Source organism: Carassius auratus, unplaced genomic scaffold (genome assembly GCF_003368295.1).
Source record: "Carassius auratus strain Wakin unplaced genomic scaffold, ASM336829v1 scaf_tig00215316, whole genome shotgun sequence".
Lineage (NCBI taxonomy): Eukaryota > Metazoa > Chordata > Actinopteri > Cypriniformes > Cyprinidae > Carassius > Carassius auratus.
Window position 1 is genome coordinate 1,633,775 of NW_020528035.1, and position 12,985 is coordinate 1,646,759.

Genomic DNA, 12,985 nt, shown 5'->3' on the forward strand with positions numbered 1-12,985 from the left:
TACCCTCTGTGTGTGTGTGTGTGTGTGTGTGTGTGTGTGTGTTTCTGCGGTTGTGTATATCCAGTTGAATGGCATGCTTACACTTTACCTGCATGGCAATACTAACGACCTGCTGTTTTTTCCTCTCTTCCTCTTTATCTTCATCCTCAAGGCTGCCAAACAGATCAAAGATAGGTACAGTATATGTTCCACTCTCTGTGTGTGGTTGTGACCACTGCATGACACATATATTCACATTGTTTGTTTTACACTGTTGATCAACCTGTGTGTGTGTGTGTGTGTGTGTGTGTGTGCAGGTGTCTGACCCTAGGTTGGTCTATGTGCCTTTATTTATGTAGGTCATTCAGACACTTTAGCCATGCTTTATTTTTGATGTATGCACCGAATATCTATAGGATGTTCAGTGTTGTTTAATTTTCACAGTTGATCCTTTGACACTTTTTAGCAATAAGCTTAATGTTACCTGCTAGTGAAGGGGTAGCATGAAATACAGCAACTTAAATAAGATCTTCACCTCTGCCATTAACATGAAAACTGTTTGAGTGTGTAAACAGCCTCAGTGCTTTGTAACCAGAGACTCTTCTTCAAGATGAAAAAAGTATGTATGTATATATAGCCTATCTGCTGTAGCTTTACATCCATTGGGATTGAATGTAATACAGCCTGATTGTTGGAAGTGGTGAGGCTTATTACACAGTTCTAAAATGTGATTAAATTATTCATATGTGTTTATGCAATGGGAATGTCAACTAAATCTATGGTGTGCTAAAAATGAGTAAAATCTGCTAACAGAATATATTTGACTGCTATTCAGCACCTGTTTCAGACTGCATGAGCAAGGCATGAGCGGGGTGTGAGTAGCTTTAGTTATTCGGCATGGGGAAACTGCCAAATATTGTCTTTAATAACAAAAAAATAAAAAAGGTTTAAAATAATGTGCTGAGGGTAAAGACCTTACTTATACGTCATTGGTAAATAATTTACATAGACCCTTTGTGAGGGCTGTAATATGGGAAGTGAAATGAATACACACTGCTTATGGTTTTATGATATATAGTGACTCTGAAGCATGCGAATAAGCAGTTTGTTTTTCCTGCAAAGGGTTGGAAAATGCAGGGATAGGATAGTTAATATAGTATAAAGTTTGTAACTGCCATAGCTACGCAGAGATCTGAAGCAGTGGGATCCAAATGTTGGAGAGCATTTTATTTTTCCGAACAAACTAAAATGTTTATTCCATGCTGTCATTTTAAAAGTAAAAAAATATATAGGTATAGAATATAGAATATAGGTCATAGAGTGTTGCAGCGATGACATTTTTGTTGGCCAACCAGCATGTTAGCATCACCTTGGGATTTTTCCAATGGCCTATGATTATTTCTGAAATTAAGCTCTGTGACCAACAAAACGTTATTATTCTTACATGTTGTTTATCATGATAATTACCAACGATCGCTAGAAGTAAAAAACTAAATGTATGCTGTAAAGTAGACCAAAGGTGCACAAACAAGAGCGGCTTCCTTCCAGTCTCTCTTGTGAAGCAAACACAGAAGTGACTACCGTAAAACTGCAATTCATCGACTGGCTGCTAGAGGCAGGCTCCAAAGCAGAGTCAGCCCCATAGACTCCCCATGTTAAAATGCTGTAAAAAACTTAACAGCAGAAAAAAAATTTTTTTACAGCCTGGTACAAAAAGTGGTTTTGGTCTATATAGCTAAACTCATCCATTTAAATTATATTAAGCCTTAAAGTTCTGCATAATTTAGGGCGTGGCCACTTGAGTGACAGGTGGATTTCCACTGCTGTCACCAGCTAGGTGGGCGTGGCATCAGCAACCAGTTCACGCCTCTTTGCCCATATTCGATTATCCAGGAGTGATGCATGGTGATGCACTGCCAAGATGGCGACGGCCCGCTCTGCCGACTTTGAGCTTCAAAAATGCTATTCGGCAATCTACGGGTGATGTCACAGACACTACGTCCATGTTTTTATACAGTCTATAGTTTAAACACAATGAGGCTGTCAAAGCGATCTAGTGAGTAGATTATTTTACCTGCTCTGTGACGATCTCTGTAGTCCCTTTTAGACACTTGTTAGTGAACGCCTTTTTTTAGACAAGTAAAAGCTTTTAAAAAAATCATAAGTTATTACTCATGTATTTTATGTCATAGAATTATAATATTAAAAATATCTTGAGCTTGTTTTCACCACAGACCTTTTTTCAGCCAATTAACCAAAAAATGTATTGATTCGGGATGATGAAACCAGTAAAATGCTAACTCTTTTATGGGTTTTCGCCTACAATAATAAATCATCAATGCAACACTCGACAGATCCCGAAGTCCTGAGCAATGAAACGACTCTGCTTGTAACTGTAGTTATGACTAATATATCTAAACTATTATATTTTGTTCTTTTAGGGTCACAATGGCTCCTGCCTTCCGCTTGACTATGAAGCCCAAAGCCACAGATAATATGACCCACCTGATGGTGGACTTCAGTAAGGAGAGACAGCTTCTGCAGGGCCTCAAGTTCCTCCCTGGTAAGCTAATTATTAATTTAGCTGCTTGTATTACAGGATCAACTCATCTTGAGTTTGAACCTACAACCTTTGGGTTACCAACCCAGCATCTGTGCCTATGTTACTAAACCTGTGACAGAAGAATCTACTCTAACCTGTTCTGTGAATATGAAGATTAGAATTCTTATCATCATAGACATTTTTCCTCACCCAAAGTATATTAACATTCATTTAAAGGAATGTTGATGGTATGTTTACTGAAACATCTAAAATATGCCATTTTACATATTAAAAGTATAAACATAATACTCAGATACTACATGTGACTGATGTGCTGGCATGACTACTTTCAGTGTTAGTTTTAGAATTGTTTTATCAAATGATTCAGTATTCTACCTTATATTTGCATGTGTTATGATGAGCTCTACTGATTTTTGGTTCATTGCATGTAGTGACTGCACTGAACTGACTGCTTGTTTCATCTGCTGTTATTGTGTGTGTAATCATGCGTTAGGATGACTCTCTGCACTTTTGTGAGTCACTCTGGCTTTCGGGTCTACAAATGCACCAAATCCAGACATATACAAAAAAAAAAATAGCACTGAAAAATAAGACGCCTCTCAGCTCTATCATCCCAGCACAAGAAGAGGATATAGTCGACTAAGTGTTTCAGATATGAACATTTCTCTAACTATTATCTCTCTGTCTAATCACTGATGTGCCTAAGTCTAATCTAGACTCTATTCTATGTTTTTAAGTATCTCTCTGCTTCTATGCCATATGACACCATCATAAGACAAAATTCATGAATATTAATTTGCTGACACTGAGGTAATCTTCCAAGACTAGCTAGCTTAACATTTGCACAGATATTTTTTCATGTTCATATTAAAAGTCATTTGGAGATCGAGTCTGTATGGAGAGAGATCATTTCTGAAATGTTAAAACTTAAGATATGATAAGTTTAGATAAAATCCCTGCATCCCTGGCTCCTTGTATTTTGCTCTGATACTTGGTGAGCTGACATTTTTTAGCTGGATAGGTTGAGCAGAGTTAATTTAGAAACATAAAACTCAAACCTGTCCCTAGCCAACCTGAGAAACATGGAGAGAGGATCAGAGTTACTGTGTAGCGTAGCTGCATTAGAAGAAGAGAAGAGTGGTGTTATTTTTGACTGGATGTTATCTTTGGACAGGGATCTGTAACAGGACATTTAGGATACGAGATAATCTCATATGCATGACATGATTTCAGAGTATATATTTACTCTCTATATCTGTACTCTCTGTGCTCTGTATCTGAGTATATAATCTCTGTATATAATCAGACTGCTTTTTGATTACTTTTAGGTTTTTAAAGGGCACTTCAAGTAAATTTGTCTAAAAGAATTATCACAATTAATGTGTTCATCAATAATTGATTATATATGCAGAACCATGATGAGAAAACAAAACATTGAAAAACATTTCTTAGGGGCCTATTATTGTTAATAAATTGTAAAAGTTTTATGAATGCAATTGATTATAAGTTTATTTGAGTTATAAAAATCTCTGTCCATTCCTGTCTGTAAATATTCTAAAACAGCTTAATGTAGCATTTAGATCCCTTTTTTGAAAAGACAATTTAATTCAATGAAGCTGTAACATGCATCGAAGCACAGGACTGGCCATATTTGTCGAGTCACTCTGTTGTAATAAGTAGCAAGGAGAATACATGCTGTTGTTAAAAATGACAGAATAAATGACGATAAGATGTTACCTTTCTGTAATGCCTGTAAACCTGCAGTGCAAAAGTAAATGTAGAAAAATGCTACTTTCACACATAAAAATTACTACTACCCTTTTTTAGCACTGCATAAAACACTGCATATTAAATGGTGAAAGTAGGTCATAAAACATTAAAAGCTGTTTGGGTGCATACATCTTACATGTACAAACAACCTAAGTGGACCTCAAAGACATAAACATGTATGACAGTATATTAGTAAGTGGACAAAAACTTTTATGATATGACTCCTTCAAGGTAATATATATGAAAAAAATCTTACATGCCCTGTTCTGATTTTCTGCACATAGTGCCAAGAGCTCCAGAGATAGTGCTCGGGGACTGTCTGGTCATAGATAATGAGGTGACCATAACCTGGAGAATACCGGTGGAGGACAGCAAGATCGACCATTACATCTTAGAGTACAGAAAAACCAACCACGAGGGTCTGCCGCGTGTGAAGGACGAGCAGTGCTGGGAAGTGCTGGACAACATCAAGACCAGTGAATACACCCTACAAGGTGCTGACAGCAATGTTCTGCTCAAAATATCTGTCATTTCCCACTTTAATGCATTAGAAAAACTGATTCCTGTCTTCATTTGACAGGGTTAAGATTTGACACCAAGTTCATGAACTTCCGGGTAAGAGCATGTAATAAAGCAGCGGCGGGGGATTATTCGGATCCAGTCACCTTGGAAACTAGAGGTATTAGAACATATATATATATATATATATATATATATATATATATATATATATATATATATATATATATTCAAATGTTTGGGGTCAGAAAGATTTTTTTATAGAAATTAATACTTTTATACATCAAGAATGCATTAAATTGATCAAAAGTGAAAGTAAAGACATTTATTATGTTACAAAAGATTTCTGTTTGAAATAAATGCTGTCCTATTGAACTTTACATTCAATAGAACAGTTATTTTAAATTTGAATAGTGTTTCACAGCCATACCTATGGCAAGCCAAATTAACTTTTATTCATTCGCAGGATATGTATTCTTGATATCAACAATTCAATTTTTACTAGTAACAATGTTAATTCTTGATATCAACAATTACATTTCCACTAGTAACAATTAGAATTTTTGATATCAACAATTACATTTCCACTAGTAACAATGTTAATTTTTGATATCAGGAATTAGATTTCTACTAGTAACAATTGCTATTTTTGATATCACCAATTCAATTTCCACTAGTAACAATGTTAATTCTTGATATCAGGAATTGTATTTTCACTAGTTAAATGTCACCATAGGCTGCCATTCAAATTTAATTGTTGATATCAAGAATTGCTTTCTTACTAGTTGAAATTCCAATTTCACATATCAGAAATACAATTCTTACTAGTAAAGACCTTTATTTTTGATATCAGTAATCACATGGTTACTAGTAAAGACGTCTATTCTTGATATCAACAATTTAATTCTTGATATCAACAATTAAATTCTTGATATCAACAATTTAATTGTCACTAGTGACAATGTTCATTTCTGATATCATGAATGTAATTGTTACTAGTAAGAATGCCATTTTAGATATCAGAAATTACCCTCCCAATTGTTGATATCAGAAATACATTTTCAGATATCAGAAATGAACAGTGTCACTAGTAACAATTACATTTTTGATATCAAGAATTAACATTTCAACTAGTAACAACTAAATTGTTGATATCAAGAAAAGACGTCTTTACTAGTAACCATATGATTACTGATATCAAAAATAAAGGTCTTTACTAGTAAGAATTGTATTTCTGATATGTGAAATCGGAATTTCAACTAGTAAGAAAGCAATTCTTGATATCAACAATTAAATTTGAATGGCAGCCTATGGTGACATTTAACTAGTGAAAATACAATTCCTGATATCAAGAATTAACATTGTTACTTGTGGAAATTGAATTGTTGATATCAAAAATAGCAATTGTTACTAGTAGAAATCTAATTCCTGATATCAAAAATTAACATTGTTACTAGTGGAAATGTAATTGTTGATATCAAAAATTCTAATTGTTACTAGTGGAAATGTAATTGTTGATATCAAGAATTAACATTGTTACTAGTAAAAATTGAATTGTTGATATCAAGAATACATATCCTGCGAATGAATAAAAGTTAATTTGGCTTGCCATACATACCAGCCCCAAAAATATATTATTGAACCATCCTGTTCTGTGATATTGATGCTCGTGCCTCTCTGTGTTAGCGTTTAACTTCGGCTTTGACTCCACGTCATCTCATCTGAATCTGAAGGTGGAGGACAGGAGCGTGGAATGGGATCCTCAGGGAGGAAAAGGAGTAGACAGCAAAGTCAAAGGGAAGGAGAACAAGGGCAGGTAAGAAATTTGAGAAACACATCATCTTTCTTCCACTGAGTCAGCCATGGATGAGATGAAACACACGTTCTTGTACTCTCTGATGAGACTTCTGCTTCATCACACTGAAACCTGGTGTGTGTTGGGAGGTTTTCAGGTTTGGCTGCTAGTGATTTATTAATCAACACATCAGTTAGTGTAAGGCCCTATCTGGAATGTTACATGATACAGTGTTGTTATTGTTAAAGGGATAGTTCACCCAAATTCTATCATCCTTCATGTCGTTGCAAACCTGTAAGACCTTCATTCGTCTTTGGAACACAAATTAAAATATTTGTGATGAAATCCAAGAGCTGTTTGACCAAACTGACATGTTCAAGGCCCAAAAAGGTATTAAGGACATTGTTAAAATAGTCCATGTGACATCAGTTTTTCAACCATAATGTTATGAAGCTACGAGAAAACAAAAATAATGACTTCATTCAGCAGTTTCTTATTTTTTTTCTATTTAAAATGAGTCTAAAATATAAGTTTCATACTCTACATTTTAATACAATAATGTCTAAATTCACTTTTAGCATTTAAAATGACTGATTTTAGTTTACAATGTTTTCAGTTATTTCAACAAAGTAGTGTAGAATTGGCAATAGCATAGAAATAATTAGTTTTTTAACATCAGTGCATCCCTAATAACGCCCTGCTCTTGTTTTTCCTTTTCTACCAATCAGCAGTGCACATTTCACCAATCTGAAGAATATGTCAAGGTGACCGTGTGTCTCTTAGCAGTGGTCTTTAGCTCTTTCTTACAGCAATAATCCAAGCGCTGCTGCTGGCTTACCTAGAGCCCTTTAGACCAGCTTCTCTACGGGCATCGTGTTCACAAAGACAGATCTGAGCAAAGCGTTTCATGAAAAAGGATTACAGATCACTGGATAACTTTCATCTACATTTGATCTTTCAGGATTTTCATATATTAGTTCCAAGCTTACAAATTATGACTTATTTATCATTTTAAAGAAATGCATCTTCAATTTTTTATCTTACTTGTGATCCTTATTTATGAAATGTCTTCTTCTGAGGGGTTTCTAAATTGAGTGCTCTTATGGGTTTTGCATGTGCTGGCTGTGACTGTTACTGAAAATAGATTCAGTAGAATTATATTATATAGAACCATTAGTTCTGATCAAAAACTTGACATCTTTGCTATCACCTCACACTTTAGAACTTGGCTACTTCTTACTGTGTTTAAAATGAATGATGACCTAAATATTAGTTTTGCAACATTCAGTCAAAAGATAATTCTAAATACAAAGTTGTTTTTCCATGCTCACATCCTTATGACCGCGGTGAGTAAGCTTTCGTCTGAAATCACCGCTCTCCTGCTTTTCTCATCAGTCATTCCATTACGGCAAACAAAGTGCACTGAACATCATAAATTTTGCATGTAATTACACTGGTAATACATTGTAACTAAACCATCTGGTATGCCAAGAACCTTGTGATAATGCTCCATCATTTACAATGTGTGGGTCGTCCCTCACCGGCCAGCTGTTCATATGCTAATATGTGGGATCTTACATATGGCTAATGGAGGAGGGGAGATCATGAGCCCTGCACAAAGGGTTCAGTCGTCCCTTATTCAGAATCATTTTGTGTTAAATAATAATACACTTAATTGTGCACTTTGTTGAATTCTACATTAAGATACACAATCAATTGCCAGTAGTTTTCTGGTTAAGTGATCTTACACTAGCCATCCGAAGTCTGCACACCCATTAGATTATTAAGATATATAGGAGTTGCTTTGGTTTTTTTTTTTTTTTTTTTTTTTTTTGCAATAAATGTATTGAGTAGCATTGCTTAATTTGTGCTGCTGTGGCTAACATGTTATGTACTGCTTTTTCCATTAATTTCTCCATTAGATTGTAATGGAGCTGCACCATTGGCTGTAGGCATCGCAGATAGTGTTTGATAACTAACTGACAGTGACTCTCTTCTCTTCCTCTTCATCTTGATCTTTGTGTGTTGTGGGACTTTGAGTTTGTGTTTGTGCATGTTCTGATGATTGGACTCTGTCCTGAACTCAAGTGTGTGTGTGTGTGTGTAGTGACTGTCAGTTTCTCTCTGATGGTTTCAGAAGTGGAACTCCATCTCCTAAAAGAACATCAGTGACGCGCTCACCCGCCCCAAGAGGAGCCAGGGATCGCTTCACTGGAGAGTCCTACACAGTACTGGGTACCAAAACAGCCTTAGAAATCCAAAAGTGTCCATGCTATTCAAAAGACTGGAATCATTTTGGAAGTGTCTTTGTTTTTGAAGGAAACTGATGCTTCTTTTCATTAATTTTGGGAAAGCTATCCCTTTCTCTTGAAAGTCGGAGTTTAAAAGGCAATTGATATTCAGTAATACCATCAATTTGATGGTACTGAAAACAGATGCATACAAAACTTGAATGGATTTTAGTTGAACAATGACAATTGTCTTCTGTAGAGCTGCTTTACAGGCAGAATCAGATTTGTTTCTTAATGTTTTAACTTTGCAACACTGACACTGTTATTGAATTAAACTGAATCAACATTGACTTAAGCCATGTTTTTATATAGCACTTAAAGATTAAACAATAAAGATAGTTTCAAAACAGTGTCACAAATGGGCAAGAATTTTGCGAAGTTCTTCAGTGATGAAACAAATACAATTTCAGCTCTAAAAAGACAAATGTGTCCTTATTCAACTAAAGTAAATTCATGTTCAATTCAGATTAGTTGATCAAATTATGAAATTCGATTTATTCAAATATAAGCAGCTCTACAGAAGACAATGGTGTCATTATTCAGCTTTTAATAACTGAGCTGAATCATGACAATGATCGTCTTCAGGAGAGCTGCTGTGTAGTTCAAATTGACATCGTTTCATCATTTATGGACATTTTGAAATTTTGAGAGTTTTGAAACAACACTGAACCGAATGGAGCTGAATAATGAAACTCTTGTCTTCTATAGAGCTGCTTTACAAACTGAGTTGAATTTATTCGATAATTAATGGTAACAGGGCTCTCAAGTCTCACGCATTTACTGTGAGACACATCCGTGAGACAGTCTCACACCACACCTTGTATTTCTCATATAATTAATGAACGAATACAGAGGGAAGCTCCCTGCCGAGTTCATAGCTGTCTCGAGTTATATGATACCTACCAGCAAATTAGAAATTAGAATGTCATTGTTTAAGTGAAAATTATGTCATCCACTGCAAGCGCGCTCGTTACTAAGCAACATGGATATGCACGCACACGGACTGTAAGTTGGGTGAGCAAGACGATAAATGCTGTAGCAGGTAACCCCTTTTTTTTAAGCATTTTAATTTTACGATTCACTTGCCTGCGACTAAAGATAGTGAGTTCTGATGTTGTGGAATATAGCCAAATTCTTGCTATATTATTATTGATGCAGTCAAAACTCTCCAGCTGCTTTGCAACCAGAAACTAAGGAAAGTATAATAGAAATGTTATAACAATTTGTAAATATGATAAAAGGCAGACAAATTCATCCAAATGAAATAAATTGTTTTATATATTTATTTTAAAAACACGTAAAAAATAAAAATAAATTTGGCCCCAAATGAACCAACTGAACATCAGTGCTCCACGTACATACTGTACACATACAGTAGGATTGACAGAACTTGCCCTGAGCATGTATATCATGCTGTGTGTGTGAGAGAAAGAGTGTGTTGTAAGTCTGTTGTGTTTGTTGCACATTTTGATGCCTGATGACAGGGGAAGGGGGCTCCCACTAAAAACCAATGCAGATGCAGTGAGAGCGTTCTCCATGGTGGGTTTGAACAAAACCAAAACTAGGAACAGTTTGGGGCTGGCTGCAAATATTTGAATGGCCCCTCCCCTTTAAGTGGCCCCTCCCCTAATCTCACTCCAAACTTGTCTTGAGAGCCCTGATGGTACATGATGAACATTAAAGTGCCCCTATTATGGGTTATGAAAGATTTATATTTTGGTTTTGAGAGTCACCAACAAGTTGACATGCTTGCAAGGTCAAAAAACACTTTCATTGTCTTATGCATTTATTTTTACCTTACTTGCTCAGTGACTCCCAAACGATTCTCTCAATGATAAATTTTTCCAAACCCCTCTTTTGCGAGACGCTAATCCACAGTGATTGGTCCGATTGGTCTGATTGTGCCGTAGTTCACTGACAATTAGGCAATATCACAGTCATAATCGCAGATGAATCACATTTGATTTCGAACTTGATTACGCCTAGCTGGTCAGACTTAACTTCTAACCAACAAATACCACACATCCACACAACAGTGGTTGCTGGAATAATGTCACTTTATTGACATTATAATAATCTGAAGACGTGTTTGTATGCATGTTTAGGTGACACCAGTATAGAGTCTGGCCAGCATTACTGGGAAGTGAAGCCTCAGAAAGACTGTAAATCCTACAGTGTTGGTTTGGCCTACAGAAACCTTGGGAAATTTGACCAGTTGGGGAAGACCAACACCACCTGGTGTATCCACGTCAACAACTGGCTGCAGAACTCATTTGCAGCCAAACACAACAACAAGGCAAAGAATCTGGACGTCCCGGTACCAGACAGCATAGGAGTCTACTGTGACTTTGATCGAGGTAATGGAAAAAAAATGGCTTACTGGCCTCACTTTTTTTATTATTGTATGATCAACCCAATAAAGCCTTCTGTATCGTATTTGATGGCATATTTCTAAGGCCTCTAAATGATTTTCCAGTAAACAATCTAGTACATGTCTTCTGTCGTCTGATTAAAAGTTTGTCATTTTTGGCAAGTAAAAGGCCTTTTAGTATAATCGTAAAAATGTCCAAATGTTATCCATGTCTTCTGTGTGATAATGGGTAGCTTCAGTGTTGTGTGTTCATGTCCTGCTCCATTTTGCCCGACTGCCGTAGTCTATAGGGAACGTTATAGCCCACCCTCGGGTTTCACACGTGCAATCAGATACCTACTGATTGAGTTTCCACCATTTCCATTCATGCTTTTCTTGTGAGCTGCTTCATGCACTACTTGAATAACTGTAGCAAGTAAATGTGACTCCAGCTATTTATTAATAGCTTAATTTTTTGTCTTTCCAGGCCAACTTTCCTTCTACAATGCTGAAAACAAACAATTGCTTCACACTTTTAAAGTGAGGTTCACCCAACCTGTTGTGCCAGCTTTCATGGTGAGTTAGAGTACAAACATTTTATTTACACATGCAAATATGGGTTATTCTAATGTAAACCATGCCCCGTTTTCATTTATATAAAAAAAGATGATGTAATAGAATCAGGCAACAAGGAAAAAATGGAAAACACTGAAAGTGAGTGTTGATTGTTTACAAATAATAGTATAAGCTTGAAATAGTCATGTGCTGAAGTATTAAAACCACTTCTTTTCAAAGCTAATGATTTTTTTTTTTAAATAATGATGCATTTTGCATTGACAGATCATGTTCTCGTTACAGTATAATTATACAATTAAGTAATGACGTCATTATTACTATAGGATTAGGGTTTGGTTTAGAGTTAGTTAATTATGCATAATTTACTCTAAGTACATTTAATATGTATAACAAAACACTGTAGAGTAAAATAAAGTGTTGCTGCAGCTGCTTTATGACTAGTGTACTGGTTGTGTGGTACTTGGTAATTGCCAGGCATAATACATCTTTGATTGTGTTTGATTGTTGCTAATATTTCTTTTTCAAAAGGTTTAAGAGTCTTCTTCACAGCACTAAATACCTGAACAAACTGAATCATAATTTAAGGGTTAGATTTAATTTGGTTTTGGCTCCCAAAAGGCATGATGTCTTTATGAATGATTAATTAAATCAATCACTCAACAGGATTAAATGACAAATGAATAAATTATTAAAAGTTATAAATGAATAAGTGACAAGAAATGTAAAGAAAATAAAACACATGGACTGCACTTCAGAAACCTTAATCCTTCAGTGGTTGTTGAAGTTCAGTTTTCATGCTGTGTACCAGAAATAAGCATTACATTTTTTGAGTATTATAAGTGAATATGGAAAAAGAAATGCACTAAAATTTCAACAATATTTAATTTTCATTATAAAATGTTTTAATTTAAAAAGACATACCTTTTTCCACATTTCCCGTCTGCTCTAACTTGTCTAAAAATCGTGTTTATACTGTACTCTTGGCATTGTGCATTGTTGTATCTTATGACAAATTGCTTGTAATATTTATTATTGGTGTGTTGCTTTGGATAAAAATAGACTTCCCCATAGACTTCAGTGAAACTGCTCACACATTTTGTGTCTGTGCACGTCTCGAAACGCAAGTTCTGCCTGACAAAATA

The 12,985-nt window shown here is 35.4% G+C and overlaps 1 protein-coding gene across 4 annotated transcripts in view; it reads left to right on the forward strand.

Annotated features, from left to right (window-relative positions):
• fsd1l (fibronectin type III and SPRY domain containing 1-like) overlaps positions 1–12,985 on the forward strand; it is a 34,597-nt gene that overhangs the window by 19,795 nt on the left and 1,817 nt on the right. Inside the window, exons 5-13 of one of the 4 annotated variants that reach the window (XM_026259950.1) lie at positions 152–174; positions 2,421–2,542; positions 4,597–4,806; positions 4,893–4,991; positions 6,518–6,647; positions 7,355–7,390; positions 8,764–8,861; positions 11,023–11,274; positions 11,755–11,843. In XM_026259950.1, the coding sequence (XP_026115735.1) occupies positions 152–174; positions 2,421–2,542; positions 4,597–4,806; positions 4,893–4,991; positions 6,518–6,647; positions 7,355–7,390; positions 8,764–8,861; positions 11,023–11,274; positions 11,755–11,843 (1,059 nt within the window). The remainder of the gene's footprint in view (positions 1–151; positions 175–2,420; positions 2,543–4,596; positions 4,807–4,892; positions 4,992–6,517; positions 6,648–7,354; positions 7,391–8,763; positions 8,862–11,022; positions 11,275–11,754; positions 11,844–12,985) is intronic. The other 3 variants (XM_026259951.1, XM_026259953.1, XM_026259954.1) reach the window with 3 other exon arrangements.